The sequence below is a fragment of the Halichoeres trimaculatus genome, unplaced genomic scaffold (genome assembly GCF_033239565.1).
Source record: "Halichoeres trimaculatus isolate MK-OKI-2021-1 unplaced genomic scaffold, fHalTri1.1 fHalTri1_scaffold_27, whole genome shotgun sequence".
In the NCBI taxonomy this organism is placed as follows: domain Eukaryota; kingdom Metazoa; phylum Chordata; class Actinopteri; order Labriformes; family Labridae; genus Halichoeres; species Halichoeres trimaculatus.
In genome coordinates, this window is record NW_027437205.1 from 86,056 (window position 1) to 104,346 (window position 18,291).

At 41.1% G+C, this 18,291-nt stretch overlaps 1 protein-coding gene across 3 annotated transcripts; it reads left to right on the forward strand.

Moving 5' to 3' along the window:
- The first annotated feature begins 12,428 nt into the window (after positions 1-12,428).
- LOC141786427 (uncharacterized) lies at positions 12,429-16,430 on the forward strand. Of its 3 annotated transcripts, none has more exons than XM_074665072.1 (6): positions 12,429-12,652; positions 13,131-13,296; positions 14,376-15,107; positions 15,199-15,267; positions 15,907-15,950; positions 16,187-16,430. In XM_074665072.1, the coding sequence occupies exons 2-6, from the start codon at positions 13,173-13,175 to the stop codon at positions 16,202-16,204; spliced, it is 987 nt and encodes a 328-aa protein (XP_074521173.1). In that variant the 5' UTR covers positions 12,429-12,652; positions 13,131-13,172; the 3' UTR covers positions 16,205-16,430. The 3 variants fall into 3 exon arrangements, with proteins under 3 accessions (XP_074521173.1, XP_074521172.1, XP_074521175.1); XM_074665071.1 differs by lacking the exon at positions 12,429-12,652 and adding an exon at positions 12,709-12,831; XM_074665074.1 differs by lacking the exon at positions 12,429-12,652 and adding an exon at positions 12,737-12,819.
- Positions 16,431-18,291: the final 1,861 nt, after the last annotated feature.

Sequence of the window (18,291 nt, forward strand, 5' to 3'; positions counted from 1 at the left end):
GGATTATTATTTCTTCAGACTCTTTAATCCCAGATTATGTGCCTTCATTGTGCTCTAAACTCTCAAAACTTTGCACAAAATTCATCCCTGTGTGAAATTTTATAACTGCATTGTACTTGTGCTTCTTTTGTCTCCTCTCTCTCACCCAGGTTTTGTTGTTTTAGTTTGGGCTGGAGATCTCAGGTAGTGCAGTTATTGGTTTTTTTTTTTTTTTTTTTTTTTTCCCCTTGTCCTGTTCAGCGTCACAACAACAGAATTATGGTCTGGCTGCCGTATTGTGCAGAACACATTTGCTTTTCCAAAGGGAGCCGTTAATGTATAGAGCTGCCCTTGAGTGTTAAAATGGTACTCTTTATTAGTGTTTTTTTTTTTTAATTATATATATATATTTTATACATAAATACACATACATATATATACATACACACACACATACGTATGTATGCACATATATATACGCATACGCATACATGTACAGTTTCCCTCCCGTATATTGCCAAGTTCGAAGATTACTGCTTAACCAGAACAAGGTGATATCAGGAAAGAAACAGTGAAAAAGGAAAAGATTGTAGAGAAGAGACTAGACAGGGGGGGAGAGAGAGACAACAAAACAACAGTAGAGAACAACCACAACAACTGAACAGATGACTACAGACAGGAGAAACAAATAACCAGCTACTGAGCCTGAAAGGAGACAGTATCCTGGGGTCTTTGACGTCATAATCACGAGAAGAACCTGGAGAGATGAACTGGAGAAATCATGAGTAGCAGTGAGCACAACAATGACAATTGCAAAGAGGTACATATACGTATATAGATCTATACACAGACGCATATACTCACCTACACATATAGGGCTACAGGTGGCAGTATAGAAAATTGGGTTTGATTTGGGTCAGGTGATCATGCCAAGGAGTGATCATGCAGATGTGGCCCCGCTGCTCCCAGAGGCCAGACATGCACTGAGATAGCCCTCATCCCCGGGCGTCCCGCAGCCACAACAGAGCACAGGGCCCAGACAGACCACCATGGAGACAGCAGCACGCCAATCCAGGAGGAGGCAAGGGGGGAGCGTCCCGGGAAGGCTAGAGGCAGGCCCCCGACACTGCGGAGGGAGGACCCCAGGGGCCAGGGACTGAGGTCTGCAGGCCCCGCTAGACGCAGGGCCCCCGATCGAGTGCAGGGGTAAGACCAGGGGTCACCTGTGCCCAAGGGCCACTCACCCCCGAGGAGGAGGGGTTCGGTCAGGCACCCGGGAGGACGGACCCAGCCCAGGCCACCACCTATCACGAGTCGGTGCCGGCCCCCAGCGCACCCGGCCAGACACCAGAGACCACAGAAGTCCTCTCCCCAGAAACCCAGTATCCCCCGTACACAGCCTCCTGTCCCAACCCACCCCTATCCCCCTCTCATCTTTATCACAGCTCACCAGCCCTCCACCGTGGACCCTGACACCCGCACATAAACATTCTGTCCATCCATACCCATACGTTCACACAACAGCACAACAACACCACAGCACCACAAGACGACCACACAACAATATCACAACACGGCAGCACCATATCATTACGCACTCAGAACCTCCAGCCACTCAGGTGGGAAATACCCCTCCTTTTCGTCCTCACTCACCAAAAAAAAAAAAAAAAAAAAATATATATATATATATATATATATATATATATATATATATATATATATATATATATATATATACACACATACATACATATATAAATACACATACATACATATATACACATATACATATATATATATAAATATATATATACACATACATATATATACACACACACATACATATACATACAAATACATATATATATTCGTACATATATAAATAATTTTAAAAAGAGGATTAAATAAATAAATAAATAAATAAGTAAATAAGTAGATATAAAGCCATGGGCATCCTCCGGGGCGCCGCGGGACCCCTGCTGAGCCACTCGCCCAGAACCCAAGGCAGCGGATCCGCTTTTACCCCATGCCCCAGGGGGCATGGTAGAAACAGGGGTGTGAGAAGAGCCCCCTGCCCTACCTCCCCCGCTCTGTAGTGTGTGGATGTTTGTGATCCTAATGCAGTTAAAAAGAAAAGTTAAAATTGGGGAGTGGACGGCCTCGTAGCTCATGGGGCAGTGCCCTTCAGGTGGTTAGCTCAAAGTGCCCTGCCTACCATATACCACTTGGCCCACCCCAAGGGTCTCTGTGTGTGTTGTGTAGAGTAGTTGGCATCATGTAGGGATGTCTAAGTGTAAGTAAAACTGAGGCGCAAGTCTTATCAGGGTGTAGCAGAAGTGGTCCCTAAGGACCTCTACCACCGCACCTGACGAACGTGCACCTCAAGGTCCTAAGTGTGTGGATGCTCTAGATGAGCGGGGGAGTGAGGGCTGTGGGGCAAAGTAAGACCAGAGAGGAGAAAGCTCCCCTCTGGAGGGTGAGCCGCCCTATTGGCAGCAATAGGCACCCCTGTTCCCCGGGGCCCCCCGGGGCAGGGGGGGCCCAGGATCCGCCAGACTCAGAGCACCGGGCCGTGGCAGCCAGAGGGTCAAGGACACCCCGGACCACCCTGGCCCATTGTATATTAGAGAGATATATACTATTATATAGTAATATATAAATAATAAGAGAAATAATAATAATAGAAATAATTATGGTAATAATAATAACAATAATAATAACAATAATAATAATAATATTATTCCATTGTTTAGAAAAATTCACACACGTACATAAACACAGACCTGCACACACACACTTCTGAACGTAACACACACATCTGAACGTACACACACATCTAAACGTTATCGGGTTTTCTTTGAAGTAGGATTTTTTCTGTTGTTTTTAGGTTAGGGGAAGGTGTTGGGGGAAGGTGTTGGGTAAGACGGTCCAATGCATGGGGTACGACGGTCCAATGCATGGTTGCCCGGCAGCTTCCCATCTTTTGATTATTTCGGCCGGGGTCTCCAGTCCTTTTTGGTTTATTGTTTCATTTTGGTTGAACATTGATTTGTCTGAAATAAAATTAAATTCTTGTTTTTCTTCAAAACTTGCTTGTGGTGTCCCTTTTATGTTGCGGTCTGTAGCCAGTTTATATTATGTTTGGGAGACGGTAATAGGAATGTGGGATCTATCTCCGGTAGTATGGACGAGCTAGCTGTGCTAGCCCAGCAGCAGAGGGGCTGCTAGAGGGCAGAGTGGCATCGTGCTGTTCACAGACGTGGCTGACGAAGCAAACATCGGACGTCGACGCCACATTGAAGGAGCTTCACCTGCTGTGAGCAGACAGGATCCAGGAGACAGAGACTGAACAGACTGCTGGGGAGGCTCAGTCCTGGACCCTGTGGAGGTGGAGACTGGTTGGGCTGGAGAGTGGTGGACGGGCTGTCATTGTCTATTTTTTTGTGGACCTTTTTGCACTTTCTATACACTTTCTAACTTTTGTTTTCTTAAATGCTGCTGTGACTCCTGAATTTCCCCTCAGAGATAAATTAAGTATTTTCTATACTACTCTATTCTAACAGCCATACACAGAGAGGGTCTTTCTGTTGCCATGGCGACCAGTATTCTGTGTCCCAGTGAAGTGAAGAGGGCCTCCCATTCCTGCCATTCATAATTGTCCCCTCCCCCTTCAATAAGAGCGCCCTCCACAACCAGGAGTGTGACTTCACTTTGAGTTATACTCAGAAGTGAAGGGGTAGTATGTAGGGGGTGGTTTGGGATTGAGCTCTCTTATCAAAGAGGCTCACCTGGTTTCAGCCTTTGAGATCTTTATACAGCTGGCAGTGCAGAGATGCATTTTGGTTTGGGGACTGCTGCTTTGCTGCTTCCCCTGGGATTTTGTTGCATTGGTCAGTCTGACCCCTGAAGTGGTCTATTAAGTCTTTACTAAGGGAGTCTGAGGGAGTGATTTGATCTCTGTTAAAAACAGGCTGGATTCAAAGATCAACAGCACTGAAGAGGAATGACACATGGCTGTGTGGAAGCTGCTGGGTGAAGCTCTTCCATTAAAAAGCTTTTTCTTGGTAAATTTTGGAGCCACCACAGAGGATGTGCTGAGGAGTAAACTGCTTTGTTTGGAGGAGAAAATGGATTTACCCACAGTGTGCTAATGGTTGAGCTTGATGCCATTTAGAGGAAGGAAGCAAGCTTTTGTTGTAGGTGTGGCCTGCCCTCTTCCACAACAAGGCAGTGATGTGTAAAGTCAGAATCTTGCAGAGAGTCTGAGGGACAGGGATCCTTAGTGACAGGAGACGTTCCACGGTCAGGATGTTTGCAGGGTTCCTCTTTCTGCTCCTCCTCACGGGTAAGCTGGCTCTCTTCTCTTTGAAGCATGCTGCTGTGGAGCTCTACATTTTGATTTCAAATATTCACAAACATTCATGCAGAGTTGATTTCATTGAAGCAAAGTGTTGATGGTGTGTCAGTGAGCTGTGAGCTCTGTGAGCAGGAAAAGCATTGATTGTTGAAAAGAGGGGATGCATATGCAAAGATAGAATGTTTCAATCAGAAGCTGATCATGCTTTCTGTGTCAGGTGGAAGCAGCTCCAATCACACGCAGCCTCCTGATGCTGAAGGCCTCTACAACCAGAGCCACTTGGAGGGTATGTAGAAAGGGATTTTGTTTCTCAGTGGGATAAAGAATAATGACAGAAAAAAACCTGTGAACTCTTTCTGTGTCAGGTGAAAGCAGCTCCATTCACACAGTCTGAGGAAGGTACGGACCTTTGTGTGTTTGTTTGTCTGTTAAAGTGAATGATAAATGGAGGTTATTGTTGACAGATTGGTGCAGACTATATAATAGGTTTATGTCATCTTGTTTGTTTCATAGCTGCTTAGTTTGCTCTCATATCAAACTGCCTGTTTGTCCAAATGTGGTTTCTGATTGGCTGGTAGCAGCTGGATAGTGTCACTGACACCACACACATAATGCAACAATAAATCACTCACTCATCTGAACCAGATCAAAAGAAAAGAGCCACAGGAGTGGAAATAACTTTCAATGGCAAAAGGATGGAAATACAACCTGAGGCATAGCATGTTTCCCTGTAGACAGACGGACGGACGGACGGACAGATTTTTTTTTTTTGAACCACTTTATTTGCTGCTCTTACTCAATTTACCCATGTAAGTCAGTTCAACTCAAAATTATTATTTCAACAAACTTTCTGTTGAAATATTGAATAAATAAATAAATAAATAAAAACATCATAGTTTTTGCACATTCCCAAACTTCAGGTCACCGTCTGCCACATCACTCAAAATGCCCTTAAAGCACCACATGGTCCTGAAAGAGTCCAGGTCTCCTGGCTGTCTATAAAAGCTGAGGTCAAGGTTGATCCTGGACCTGATGAGACCCTCACACAGTGACTGCAGAGATGTTCTCCACCCCCTCCTGCTGAACCTGTCACAGACTGAGGAGGGAGAGGAGCTCTCACCGGCTCTGCGTTAGTTTCAGGCAGAAGTGGTGGAGGGACAGACTAACCTGCACTGTGTGTCAGATACAGATAAAACATTTTCAATTCTGCAAACTAGTGCACCTAAAAACTGATCCCATTAACTTTATTCGTGGTTGATTTGGTGTCTGGACAAGAAGTGTGTCAATGAGTTTTATGATTACTTGTACCACAAGACGAGCGGGTTGTTTGTGATCCCATGTAAATGAACACAATTTAATATGAAACGGTCACTTTTTCACACACAATTCACGTTTACATGATAAAATTATGAGGGGTGAAATAATCATCTTCACAGTATATTTTGTAATCAATACGGCTTCCTTAAAAAATCCTGGCTCAAAGTTTGATTTAGCATCCTCTGAATGTTCTCTGCAGAGACTTTATCATGGACATGGGAGTGTATTAAAAACTGATAACAGCCTCTATTTTTTATTTTTAAAACCCATAGAGTAATCTTTTTTTATTTATTTTATGGATTTATTATATTTATTTATCAGCTGACAGCTCTCTGCTCTCTGCATAAGTGATGTATATGAAAGCTTGACAGAAGAGGAGTGAAATGTTAGAAACACTATTGTTTCATATCTAATTTAACTATTAATATTTAAATATTTCTCTGTAAACCTCTGTTTTTCTGTCTGAAAATGATTTACGCTCATATGATCTAATAATGACATGAAACTTGCAAACACAAACTCAGACCTGGCGTGGGATTTGAGCGTACCCTACACTCACGTTCAGATTGATAAATGAGGGCCACTGTGTGTCATGGACTAGAGAAACCAGTTGTCCTCTGCCTGCTGAAGGGACAGCTCTCACTGAAAGATGGATGAAGGTTTTTTTTTTTTCTTATTTTATTTATTTTAACTTTTTTTTTTTTTGGATTTATGTTGCAATAAAATAAAAGTACAATATAAAATCAACACAAATCTCAAACAAATGAAAAGGAGCAAAAAAGAGAAAAAGTCCCCTTCATTCATTCAATGCTAAACACATGATCAGATAAAAACAAAAATACTGTCTTCCAGCATGCCTTTCAGCTTTGCCTTCATTCTTTTTTGCAGAAAGAAGACAGGCAAAGCAATTCACAACTTAAATGCAAATTTACATCAAACAAAAGGAAAACCCAACAAAAAAAATCGTATCATGGTTGTCAGTAAATATTTTGGTGGTTTTATTCCTATTTATTGACTTATTTATTTATTTATTTTAAGTTGAAGGTTTAAGAATATCTTTCATCCCTGTATTTGTTTATGCATGTATTGTGAAGATACTGAATGATTTGGTTTCCTTAGAGTCCCTGTCCTGGTTGTTCCATAAAGAGAAACCTTTAACTGTAATACTGTGCTCCTTTAGAGTGGTTCTGGATCTTGATTTTTTAAATATTTCTAATCCTTTTAACTTGTAATGCTTTCTCCCTTTATAAATGTGTACTGAATGTTTGATGGTCAGAGCTTTTTATTAGCTTTTTGCATAAATTGTAGCATGTTAAAATCTATTATTAAGCTTCAGCAACTGTAACTTAATGAATACTGGGGTTTAAGGGAGCTCTGTATGGACTTCTGTTAATATTCCTTATTGCTCTTTTTTGTAAAATGAAGTTTGGCAGGATGGAAGTTTAACTTGCACTTCCTCATATATCAACACAGTAGGTCAAGTAAGGAACAATCAACCAGTTATATAGAAGTTGCAAAGCTCTGTTATCAAAATGTGGCGAGTGGAGGAGGTGAAAGAAACCAGCCTAAACAAGCACACACACACTCTCTCTAGAGTGGACGGGGTCTGAGTTTCCCTTAATTTACTTTTGATAATAGAGCCAGGCAACGCCACCCTTGGACTTGCACCCAGGGAAAGGGTTCACTTTCACTGATGACAGGCACACAGGTCAGTCCATAAAGAGGAACCAGAGACGTGGTTCACATTAGAAAGTCCACAGATACTTTCTTTTTCAAACAAGAACAGATTAAAAGGTTTAATTCATAAAAAGCACCCAAACACTCCAAAAGACAAGAAAACAAGGGAAAAAGGGGACCTGGCAGGACTGGGCTCACCAGTGGGCTGGATTGGGATGTGACGGGGAAGGGAACACCCAGTAACTTGTGAAAAACACACACTGAACTGTGCAAAAACTCAAGAAGAACCACACCACACACGAGGAGGGGGAACACCACCACCAGGAACCCAGGACCACCACCACCAGACTCCAGTCCTATAAGGAGAGGGAGAGAAAATTAATTCAATTAACACAAACCAAAAACCCAACTAACCCACAAATAAATCAAAAATACATTTAAGGCCACCAAAGGTAACTGCTAAAGTAGCCTGAACACAACTACTACACTGGATAATAAAGAAATAACAGAAAACAGATAACTGAACCAAAATTACTTTACCACAAATAAACAGTCAATACCACATTACCCTTGGGGTACCCAAACCAACCCTCAGAAATAACTGTTATTCACAAAAGAAACAAACCAAAAGAAATAACTGTGTCCAAAATTCTAATATGACAACAAAAGAATTAAGGCACAAGGAAATGAGTGAATAAACCAAAAGGGGAAAAAGGAAATATCAAACCAGGAAGAAAAGGAGACCGAAACAAAATGACTCAAATCAGTGCTGAACCAAAATCCAAAAGAAGAAATCCAAATCAAATTAATTAACTCACTTTCACACACTTAAAACAAATAGGCCCAGTTATTCTGAGCCAAGTAAAGTTCGGCTGAGAGAGCACAAGTAAGGCTCAGACTCAGCAGGCTCAACGACAATTAAGTTTGGTTCTGGGCAGGATACACATATGACTCAGGCAGCCAAACCCAGGTGTACCATGGCCCAGCCGAGTCAAGGCAGAACATATAAAGCAAAGCAAAGTCCAGTAATACCAGGCGGCGTAAGGCGAAGCCACGTTAGGCAAAACAGCAGTGCTTCTTGGTGATCACTATAATGATCTGATCAGCTGATAATCACATGAAGTGAAGCTCACAAAGTGAGCTCCTGCTCAGCCCAAAGCAGAGTTGAGTGAAAGAGCAGGGCAACCCCACAAACTGCTTCAAGAGTGTCTAGCCAACACAGTCTCACTCCCAGCGTGTCAAAAACCGACGCTTGGTCAGGGCCCTTTGCCTTCAGAAGCTGACGCGAAAGTTCTCCCTCTGCGTCCTCATGAGACGCTGCGGGTCTTCAGTTTACTCCAATGTAAACCGACTGCGGCGTTTTAAGACGCTGTGAGCTTACATCCAATTGGTTAACGGGGGAACGAACATCCGGAAGAACTCTCCTGTCTGACAGTTTTCACGTTCGTCGCTATTTTACTATGTTATACGCGATATTTCTCTACAAAAAAAACACATATTTGTCATTGTTAATTGCTCAATAAGATGTGTCAATGTTTAAGTCCATCAGTTGTCTTTATGTTCCTTTCGATTTTGAGAAATAATGAATTCGATCTCACTTTTGGATGGCCGAAGATACTACACTACCCACAATCCCGTGGGTTGTTTCCATAGTGACGACGCCCAAAAGCTTTGCTTCACCAAATCTTTTTTAAACCAATCAAAAATGGAAGCATTTCAAAGATTTTGTCAGATATATTTGAAGTGAAGTGATTAAACGCGACTAATTATTGAAACGCTGTTAAAAAAATATCTGCACTTAGCTTCAGTCCGCCAAAAGTTTGGTGAGTCAGTCTCAAGCTTGGTGATTGGATGCGTAAGACGCAATGCCCTTTGGGAGTCGTAGTGTTCAAGGATCCTGCCAGTTAATGCTGCGTTATTCATGTCAAGAATTGTTTATTGATCACACAAAAGCCAGGTAAGTTGTAAACTCTCCCGATCATTTTAATGTCGATAACAAAACAGACATAACAAAAAAAATAATATGTCTTGTTGGACCATTTTCTGGAAGAGAGAGAGAAATTTAAAGAGAACTTTCTCTGCAACATTTCTTTTTTCGTTGCTAACTCATCTGTATAAACAACGTAGTAGCAGCTCAAATTAGCTTAACGTGGGGTGAAGGTAGCGCTATCAAAGTCAACTCAAATCGCACTGGTTTAATTTATTTCAGCTGCGTAATGATAAGTTCACATCCTGCAAAATAGATATTTCATACTGCACTGAACTTAACTACTATTGTTACATATACCGTTGCATACAAACCAGATTTTTGTAGAAAACACACCCTCACTGCTTGCTCTATGAGCTGTCCTTGACATGTAAATCATGTTTTTAACATAAGTGTTTACCTGTGACAGCACACATTGGCCCTTATTCACAGAATGATGTCAACTTTGACTGTACAAACCTTCAGTCTTTATTGGTGTTTGAATGTGTATTGAACCTGAATGTAGTCATCAGTTTTAAAGCACTGGAGGTTGATACACTTTTTAATGATTGTACATTTTTTCAAGTATTGACAATTTGTTATCTAAAATCATATTGCAATAGAAATATTGTGTTTGCATAAAATGTTGCTCTGTGCTATAAACGCATGCAGGACAGTAAAGTCGGCCCAGATATCTGTAAGTTGTAGTCACTTTGATTTCACAAGGGGATTAGTTTCTCATACATTATATAATTATCTAATTTGTCTATCAGTCTTGTGTGGTGCATGTAATTTTAATCATTGATCTATATGCTGCATACATATTCACGTAATGACATAATGTAAGAATGATCAAAATATTTAGAAAAGAATAGAATTGAACTTTATTGTCATTGTAACAAGTACAACGAAATTGAAGTCACAGCAGCAATCAAGAAAACAAAAATAATAAAGTGTATAGAAAGTGCAAAAAGGTCCATAAGAAAATAGATGATGACAGCTTGTCCATCATTGTCCAGTCAGCCAGCCTCCACCTCCACAGGGTCCAGGACTGAGCCTCCCCAGCAGTCTGTTCAGTCTCTGTCTCCTAGATCCTGTCTGCTCACAGCAGGTAAGGCTTCTCCAATGTGGCGGTGGCGTCCGGTGTTTGCTCTGTCAGCCACGTCCGTGAACAGCACGATGCCACTCTGCCCTCTGGCAGCCCCTCTGCCGCTGGGCCAGCATGGCTAGCTCGTCCATCCCACGTTAGATCCCAGATAAATCCCACATTCCCAACAACAATGGATGGAAGGACAGGTCCACGTTGTCACCTCCGAGCTCACACCGGAGAACCAGCATGTTGTCCTCACCTCCTCCTCCTCACCTTGAGGGAAATCATCAAGCTTTACACCAGTTAGCATTGACATGCTACGGGCTGCTAACAGCTGATTTCACATGTAAACAATGCAGCCATGGTTACATGTAGGATCTCCAGACAAACACAGGAGAAAAAGTAGTAAAAATATCACTGAAGCCACAAAAAGTTTGGTGTCCATGACCAACAATGAACCAGATAAAGTAAAGAGCCACTCCAAATACAAAGATGACGAAAAAGAGACAAAACAATTACAAGAATCGGACAAAGAAGAGAGAGCTGCTTCAAAAGGCAGCCATAGCCAACAGGTGCCTAGCAACAATTTCATATTCACATTTTTAGTTTCATATTTATATTTTCAATTTTATTTTCATATTTTCAAAAAGCTTGGCTGTTATGAGGTGATCATGTAGTTATTCATTTAACTGGAACTAGCGTGTTTCACGTTAACTGCTAATGCTAATCATAATCCTCATTCTAATCCCTTTTGATGAAACAATTTGGAGCTAAAATACTGTATGTGGTTAATACCATCTATTACGCCTCAGACAGGATCCAGCCACTGCCCTTGAGGGCAGAAGAAATGTTTTCTCAGTTGACTACTTAATTGACTCCATTACAGTTCTTTAGTATGCTCATGGTAACAACACTTTCACTTTTTGGTGGTGGTTTGTAAAAGGAGGTGGAACGCTCCATAATGCGCACAAATGGCAAGCTAGAGCTTAACAGTCCCACATCACTGTGCTGGGGTCTAAGTTTCTGTATTAGATAAAATTAGTGCTGTCAGTCGATTAAAAAAATTAATCTAATTAATTACAGGATTTGTAATTAATTAATCTAATTAATCGCATTTTAATCTCATATCTGCTTAAGGTCCCAAAATAAAGAATTTGAATTCCAGGACATTAAAATTACATTAAAAGACATTTAAAAATAAGTTGGGAATATATACAACACATTTTTAGGTACACTGAGGCATAAGGAACAAATGAAAAAAGTATTATGGTTCTATCTTTACAAAATCTACACAGTCCTGCACCTAAGATAAGCTGATTTGATTTTTAGGACGTTTTTTGCTACTGTTCACATTTTTACTCGATGTGGACTCCATTTTCACTGCAATATGAACTTCTATACTTCTATGAGGTCAAGAGAACCAGGGCTAAAGGCTAAAAACTGTGAGGAACTATGTACAAAACACTTTATTCAAGTCTTGGATCAAAGAAAAGTGAAGTATTTTCAGTTTCACATGCTCTGAACACACAAACTGTTACTGATTGGTGCAGAGCAGCCCCAAGCTGAAACATGACACCAGGAAGATGGAAGCAAATTTTCATATAATTCTTTAGATTTAAATACAAGACCTTTTTCGATAATTCAGGACTTGTTTGATGCAGTAGAGAGTGTAAAATTACCTGTTTTTTACAGAATTGAGCTAGAGCAAACGGTTGATTTTCTGTAGATTTTGTCCTACATGAAAAAAGTGGTGTTCTCGTCAGATTTTCAAATTTCCGACGGTCCGTGAATGTATCACATCTAGCAACATGCTTTGAACCGGGGGGAAGAGAGAGCGCCGTCAAAGGATAAGTTCAGTTCATACAGCTTTTACATTGTTTATAGAATGAAGTAGAACAAAATACTCACCAAGAAGGCTTTCCTGATCCAAGCAGTGTTTCGGGAGATATTTAGATCCAAAATCGTGCAGCGGACGTCCGTATAATGGGATCCATCTGGGCATAGACAGCGCCGCTCCTTAAAACTGCATTAATCGTCCAAAAACTCGTGTTTTTCACCAATATTCCATCATGGTCGGCTCCCAGATGTCCTCTGCTGCAGTCTGTGTCACTCCAGACAGCGCTGTGCGGCTGTAATGACCTCTGAACTGCAGTTTTAGGAGCGGTGCTGTCTATACCCTGATGAATCCCATTATACGGACGTCTGCTGCACGATTTTGGATCTAAATATCTCCCGAAGCACTCCTTGGATCAGATAAGCCTTCTGGGTGAGTATTTTGTTCTACTTCATTCTATAAACAATGTAAAAGCTGTATGAACCGAACTTATCCTTTAACAGCGCTCTCTTCCCTCGGCTCAAAGCATGTTGCTAGATGTGATACATTCAGGGACCGTCAGAAATTTGAAAATCTGACGAGAACACAACTTTTTTCATGTAGGACAAACGGTTTGTAAATGCTAGACATTTGAAAATGAGTGCGTCTTTGAACGCCTCGCGGGTTTGGGATCCAGATTAATTACGTTAATTTTTATGACGCGTTAATTTGCGGTGTAATTAATTAATCTAATTAACGCGTTAAAATGACAGCCCTAGATAAGATATAAAATATTATACTCCAGTAAACTGGAGGATAGTATAATCTAGAGAAAGATGAACACGTGCCTTTACTTCTGTTTTGTTGGTTTCTTGAGTTGAGGTATAATAACAGACTTAAATTTTTCTTCCCTTCAAAATCTGTCTTTCAGGTTTTGAAGCTGAATGCCTTGGACAAATATCCAGTCCTGTTTATGGCCCATCAAGGCAGGAACGGAGTATTTTATGGGGACATGGTCCATCACATTGGACCGACTGATGGGATCATTCAAGAATTTCTTCTGAAAATGAAGAAACTGCATGAGCACCTATTGAAAAGTAAGACTATGATTATTTATAATAAAACTATCTTATGATATGTTATACTTTGTTGTCCTATAGCGTAGTTGTTGGTGGACTCTGTGTCACGTTAGTGCCCATTAACAATGTGCTTGTCTAGTTTCTCATGCCCTGGTAATGGTCACTGCAGCTTTCTTGAGTATAGCTCAACCAGATTACCTTGTAAAAATCAAAGGGAGATATCGTGAAAACTTTAAGAAGCTTGTCACATGCAATCAGAGCTTATTTTTCAGTTCAATTTTAGCTATTTCATAAGTTGTGTTAAATGAATGCTGGTGATACTACACGTGTCATTAAATACTAAGTCACTTGAATGTTCTCCATACCTGAAACTTCACTATGTCATCCTCTGAATTATGACAGATTATTGCTGCACTGCAACCTATAGTGAATTCAGAAGTCAGTCACTAACACATTTTTTTAAATAATGAAAATGTTTACACATCTCATATTATTTTACTCAAACTGTCTGAAAATTGAAAGTTCTTAAGGTTCTAAGCAAGAAATCAGCCAAGTTTGGTGTTGATTGGAGGAGTGGTTCTCAAGATGAATAAATCAGTGTCAAAAAGTGAGAAAGACAGACCCCTGGCTTTACATCTAGCTCATTGCTACATTGCAACCTCTTTACTTCTAAGCCATTTTAGAGAGAACAACTTTTGCTGTTGCCTGAAACAAAAGATGTCAGGCAAGCATGTTATCTGAGTGGACACCGTGATAATGATACGCCCATACCTGAGTGATGCCAATGCTGTTAATAATCTCAGATCATTTACCATGTGTTCAGACTTACTCCCAGTCAAAATTCAGATGATTAGTATCACAAACATGTGCAATGGTTCATCTCAGTGTGGTTGCATGATTTTTCATCTCTCTGTCTTATAAACTAAGGATGTAGTATGAGCACACACTGGGATGGATTATCTGTCTCAACAAGTTTAATGTGACTGCAGCTAATAGTTCATGATGCAGAATGCAGGTACAATTAGTTTTTATCCTTAACATAGGAATGAAAATGGTGTGACAGGAGAATATTTACATTTTTTTCTCCATTTTTGCAGGATTGTCTTCCCCAAGTGTCACCAGCCCACCGGCAGCAGTTCCTTGGCCCCCTGAGGACAGCAGCTGTCCAGCAGCTCAGCCTGTGACACTACAGTCAGGAGGAGATGAGGAAGAAATCATCCTGCACCTCATCCCAAATACCTCACCTTCTTCTCTTTCTAACTGTCACCCTACATCCTCTGTCCCCTCTGAACCTTCAACATCCTGCCTGCCAACTGAACTTCCATCCCCCCTCTCCTCTTACCCTCCTCCGTTCCCCCTCTCCTCTCATCATCCACCACTCTCCACCACTTCTGATGATTCCCCAGCCTCCACCTCTTCTCATCCTCTGTTCCCCCTCTCTTCTGATCCTCCCCCAGCCTCCACCTATTCTCTTCCTCCGTTTCCTCTCTCTACTCATTCTCCACAAACCTCCACCTCTTTTCCCCCTTCATTTCCCCTCTCTTCTTATCCTCCACCAACCTCCACCTCTTCTCATCCTCAGTTTCCCCTCTCTACTCATCCTCCACCAGCCTCCACCTCTTCTCATCCTCCGTTTCCCCTCTCTACTAATCCTTCACCAACCTCCACCTCTTCTCATCCTCCATGCCCCCTTCCCTCTCTTCCTCCTCTGGCCTCCACATTGTCTCACCTTCCTTCATCCTCTCCCATGTCTCAGTCTCCCCCATATCCTGTGTCATCTTTGTGCCCTGTCCTCCCACCAAAACAAAGAAAAGCAAAGAAAAAGAAAGGTTAGATATCCCTTTATATTATTATGTAGGCATATAGTTCTTCTCAAATTGCTAGGCTAGCCCCATAAGATTCTTTTTTCTCTATTTTTAGAATGCCTAAGACGTAGGAAGCAGAGGGTGTTTAAGTATGAGGATGTTGTCCAATCGAAGCCTGGTAAATGTAAGTATGTTCTCCTTTGTTATGTTTGGCTTCATTGTGAAATACAATGTAAAAGCAAGGTTCTGGGTTGTATTTATTGGCCACTCTGTAACAATGTGTTGCAAAAGGAAATTAATTTGATATTCAGTTTATGGTTTCTAATACCAAACCATTGTGAAGTTTGAGGAGTATTACAGTCTGAGCAAAGAACATATTTTATAGTCTGGTGCTACAGCAGTGGATACTTCTATATTTTATACTACATGGCAGCAGGGTGAACAGTCTATGGCTGGGCGTCTGCTTTCTTGTAGTATTCAGTTTCTGCACAGACATCTTTACTATCATCATTGATACTCTGTAGCTGGTACCAAAAATGGTCTGTGAAATATCAGTCACCCTCTGCATAAGCCTCCAGTCCTGGGCTTACATATAGTATGTCATGTTTACTGAGGGCTAAATTTATATTGAAGTCATATTTTTAAAAAGATTCTACTTTATGCTGTGATGTCTATGTTCTTGAGAAATTATTTGAATAGATAAAGAATTTCTACATAATACTTAGCTACTTAAAAGTGCACATATGTGTTATGGCTCTGTCTATGAAAGAAAACACCTTTCTCTTAACAAATTGCACCCTTTTTCTTATTGCTTGCCTTCCAGGGCAGAGAAGAAGTGAAAGTGAGGTGGGCACCATGCTCACAATGGTAAGTGCTCCGTAAGCGACCATGAACCGGTATGTTGAACTATCGACAAAAGATTTATGCTGTGATCCAGTGGTTGCTATCTCATTTGAAATTCACTACTAGAGCTTAATTATTAATGTGAAAGACAGGTTTACTAAGGAAATTATAGACATGAAATTTCTTGATATGTCAGAAGAAATTTTAGCCTCTGATCTTTATTTCCTGTGTTTATGTCTCTGTCTTTCCTATCCTGGCAGCGGCAAGACATGGGATGACACATGGGAACCGGCCGATCAGTTTAAGTTGTAAAAAAGTTCCACATTTAATGTTTTGTTCAGTTCAATTTGTATACTTTGTTCACTAATATGTTCACTTCATGAGGTAAATCTTAGTTTCAGCTATGGTAATTTATCCAGTTATTAGCAGCCTATTACACTTTATGCACAGCAATTTAACACAACAATGTTTTCACAGTGTGTGGCCCTGTTATGAGTTGTTGGATTATTAAATGTTGTTTTGGTGTCATAATGTTTTGTTGTTTTGTTTGCAAACAGTAAATATTTTGAAGGTGTCCAAGTTTGGGGCTCTGGGGGTTGTAACACTCAATAGTCATCTGACTGCCAAAAGTCAAGCTTTGGGGTGACCTGAGGAGCCGATGACTGCCTTCAATCATCTTGAACTCATGACAAGAGAAAGAACACAACATTAAGTGGCTATCATGGTCTTAGTGCACTTTATTAATCATGATCATTCCCTGAGCCTGGCTTGTAAATCAGCATGTACCTTCACACCCTGAAGTATCTTAACAATTATCCAACATTTACTGCATTAAATGTTTAGCCTTTTACTTGTTTGGCAGTTTGGCACTGAAATCCACAAAAACGAAGGAGAACATGGTGAACTTCAGGGGGACCAGTGCTAAGCCACCCCCTACATCAACGGCAAGTGTATGGAGAGGGTTCACACAGTCAGGTTCATGTGAATCCAGATCTGGAAAGACCTCTCCTGGACAGACAACATCTCATCATTCATTAAGACTCATAGGCTACATTTCCTGAGTCTACAGGAAGAACAATCTGGACAGGAGGCTGCTGGCCTCCTACCGCTCGTGCACAGAGAGCCTGCTGACATACTGCATCATCACCTGGTACAGGAGCTGCACTCAGGCAGACAGAGCGAGGCCTCCGAAGACTGTGGAAACAGCCCTGAAGATCATCGGCCCCTCAAAGGACATATACACTTCCAACTTTGTTGTACACTAAGCACACTGAGAGTGACAATAAAGAGCATTCTATTCTATTCCAGCTGGATAGTCTCAACTATGTGAAAGTGTAGGCAGCTTAAGTTAAGAAAAGTATCTCTTAATGAACATAAATAGCAAAATAGCATCATAGTTCTGTCATCAGATCACATCACAGATTTTTTTTTTTTGATTGGGAAGAAATAAATAGATAAATATATAAAAAGTTCAAGTTCAGTACAAACTGGACGGCATGGTGGTGCAGCAGGTAGTGCATGTGCCTCACAGCAAGAGGGTTGCTGATTCAATCCCTGGGTCAGGCAGGACTCTTTTATGTAAAGTTTGCATGCTCTTCCTGTTCATGCATGGGTTCTCTCTGAGTACTCAGACTTTCTCCCACAGACCAATACATGCTCATTTGGTTAATTAGTGACTCCAAATTGCCCTTAGGTGAGTCTGATAGAAAATGGTTGTATGTCTCCCTATGTTGCCCAGCAATTGGCTGGCAACTGGTTCAGGGTGTACCCTAGTCTCACCCGATGACAGCTCAGATAGGCTCCAGCCCCCTGCGACCCCAAAAAAGGATAAGCAGTCTAGAACATGAATGAATAAAAATGAACTTTAATGTTATTCTACAGGTGCTTGGCCATCGATCTCTGACTGATCCGTCAGCAAATAATCAAAAAGAAGAGACCACAGCTCTGTAAAACACCTCTGATTGCCTCTCAATACAACACTAATTCTGAATGAAGGAGAACCCTGACCATCTCTGCATATCACTGACATTTGAAAGTAAATCTTTTATCGAGTTAATCAGAAATCAGAAGACACTTGGTCCATAACAGTAGCTTGTCACATGGATTAAGCTGTGAGTGTGTAAGTGTTAAATGTCTAGATGGCAGGCCGACCACAAAAAGCCTGGGTCCCTTTAAAATTCAACCTGCAAGAAAGATATTACTTAGTTCTTGAGAGATTATACCTCAAAACCTTTTAATCAGTTTACATTGCCAGAGGTACTGATAGTAGCTACCAACCTCCAGACACTTTTCACAAAGATCTGGGGTGTGATCTTTTTTGGTATGTAAGGAGTGTAAAAAAGACAATGAAGTGTTTTAAACACTG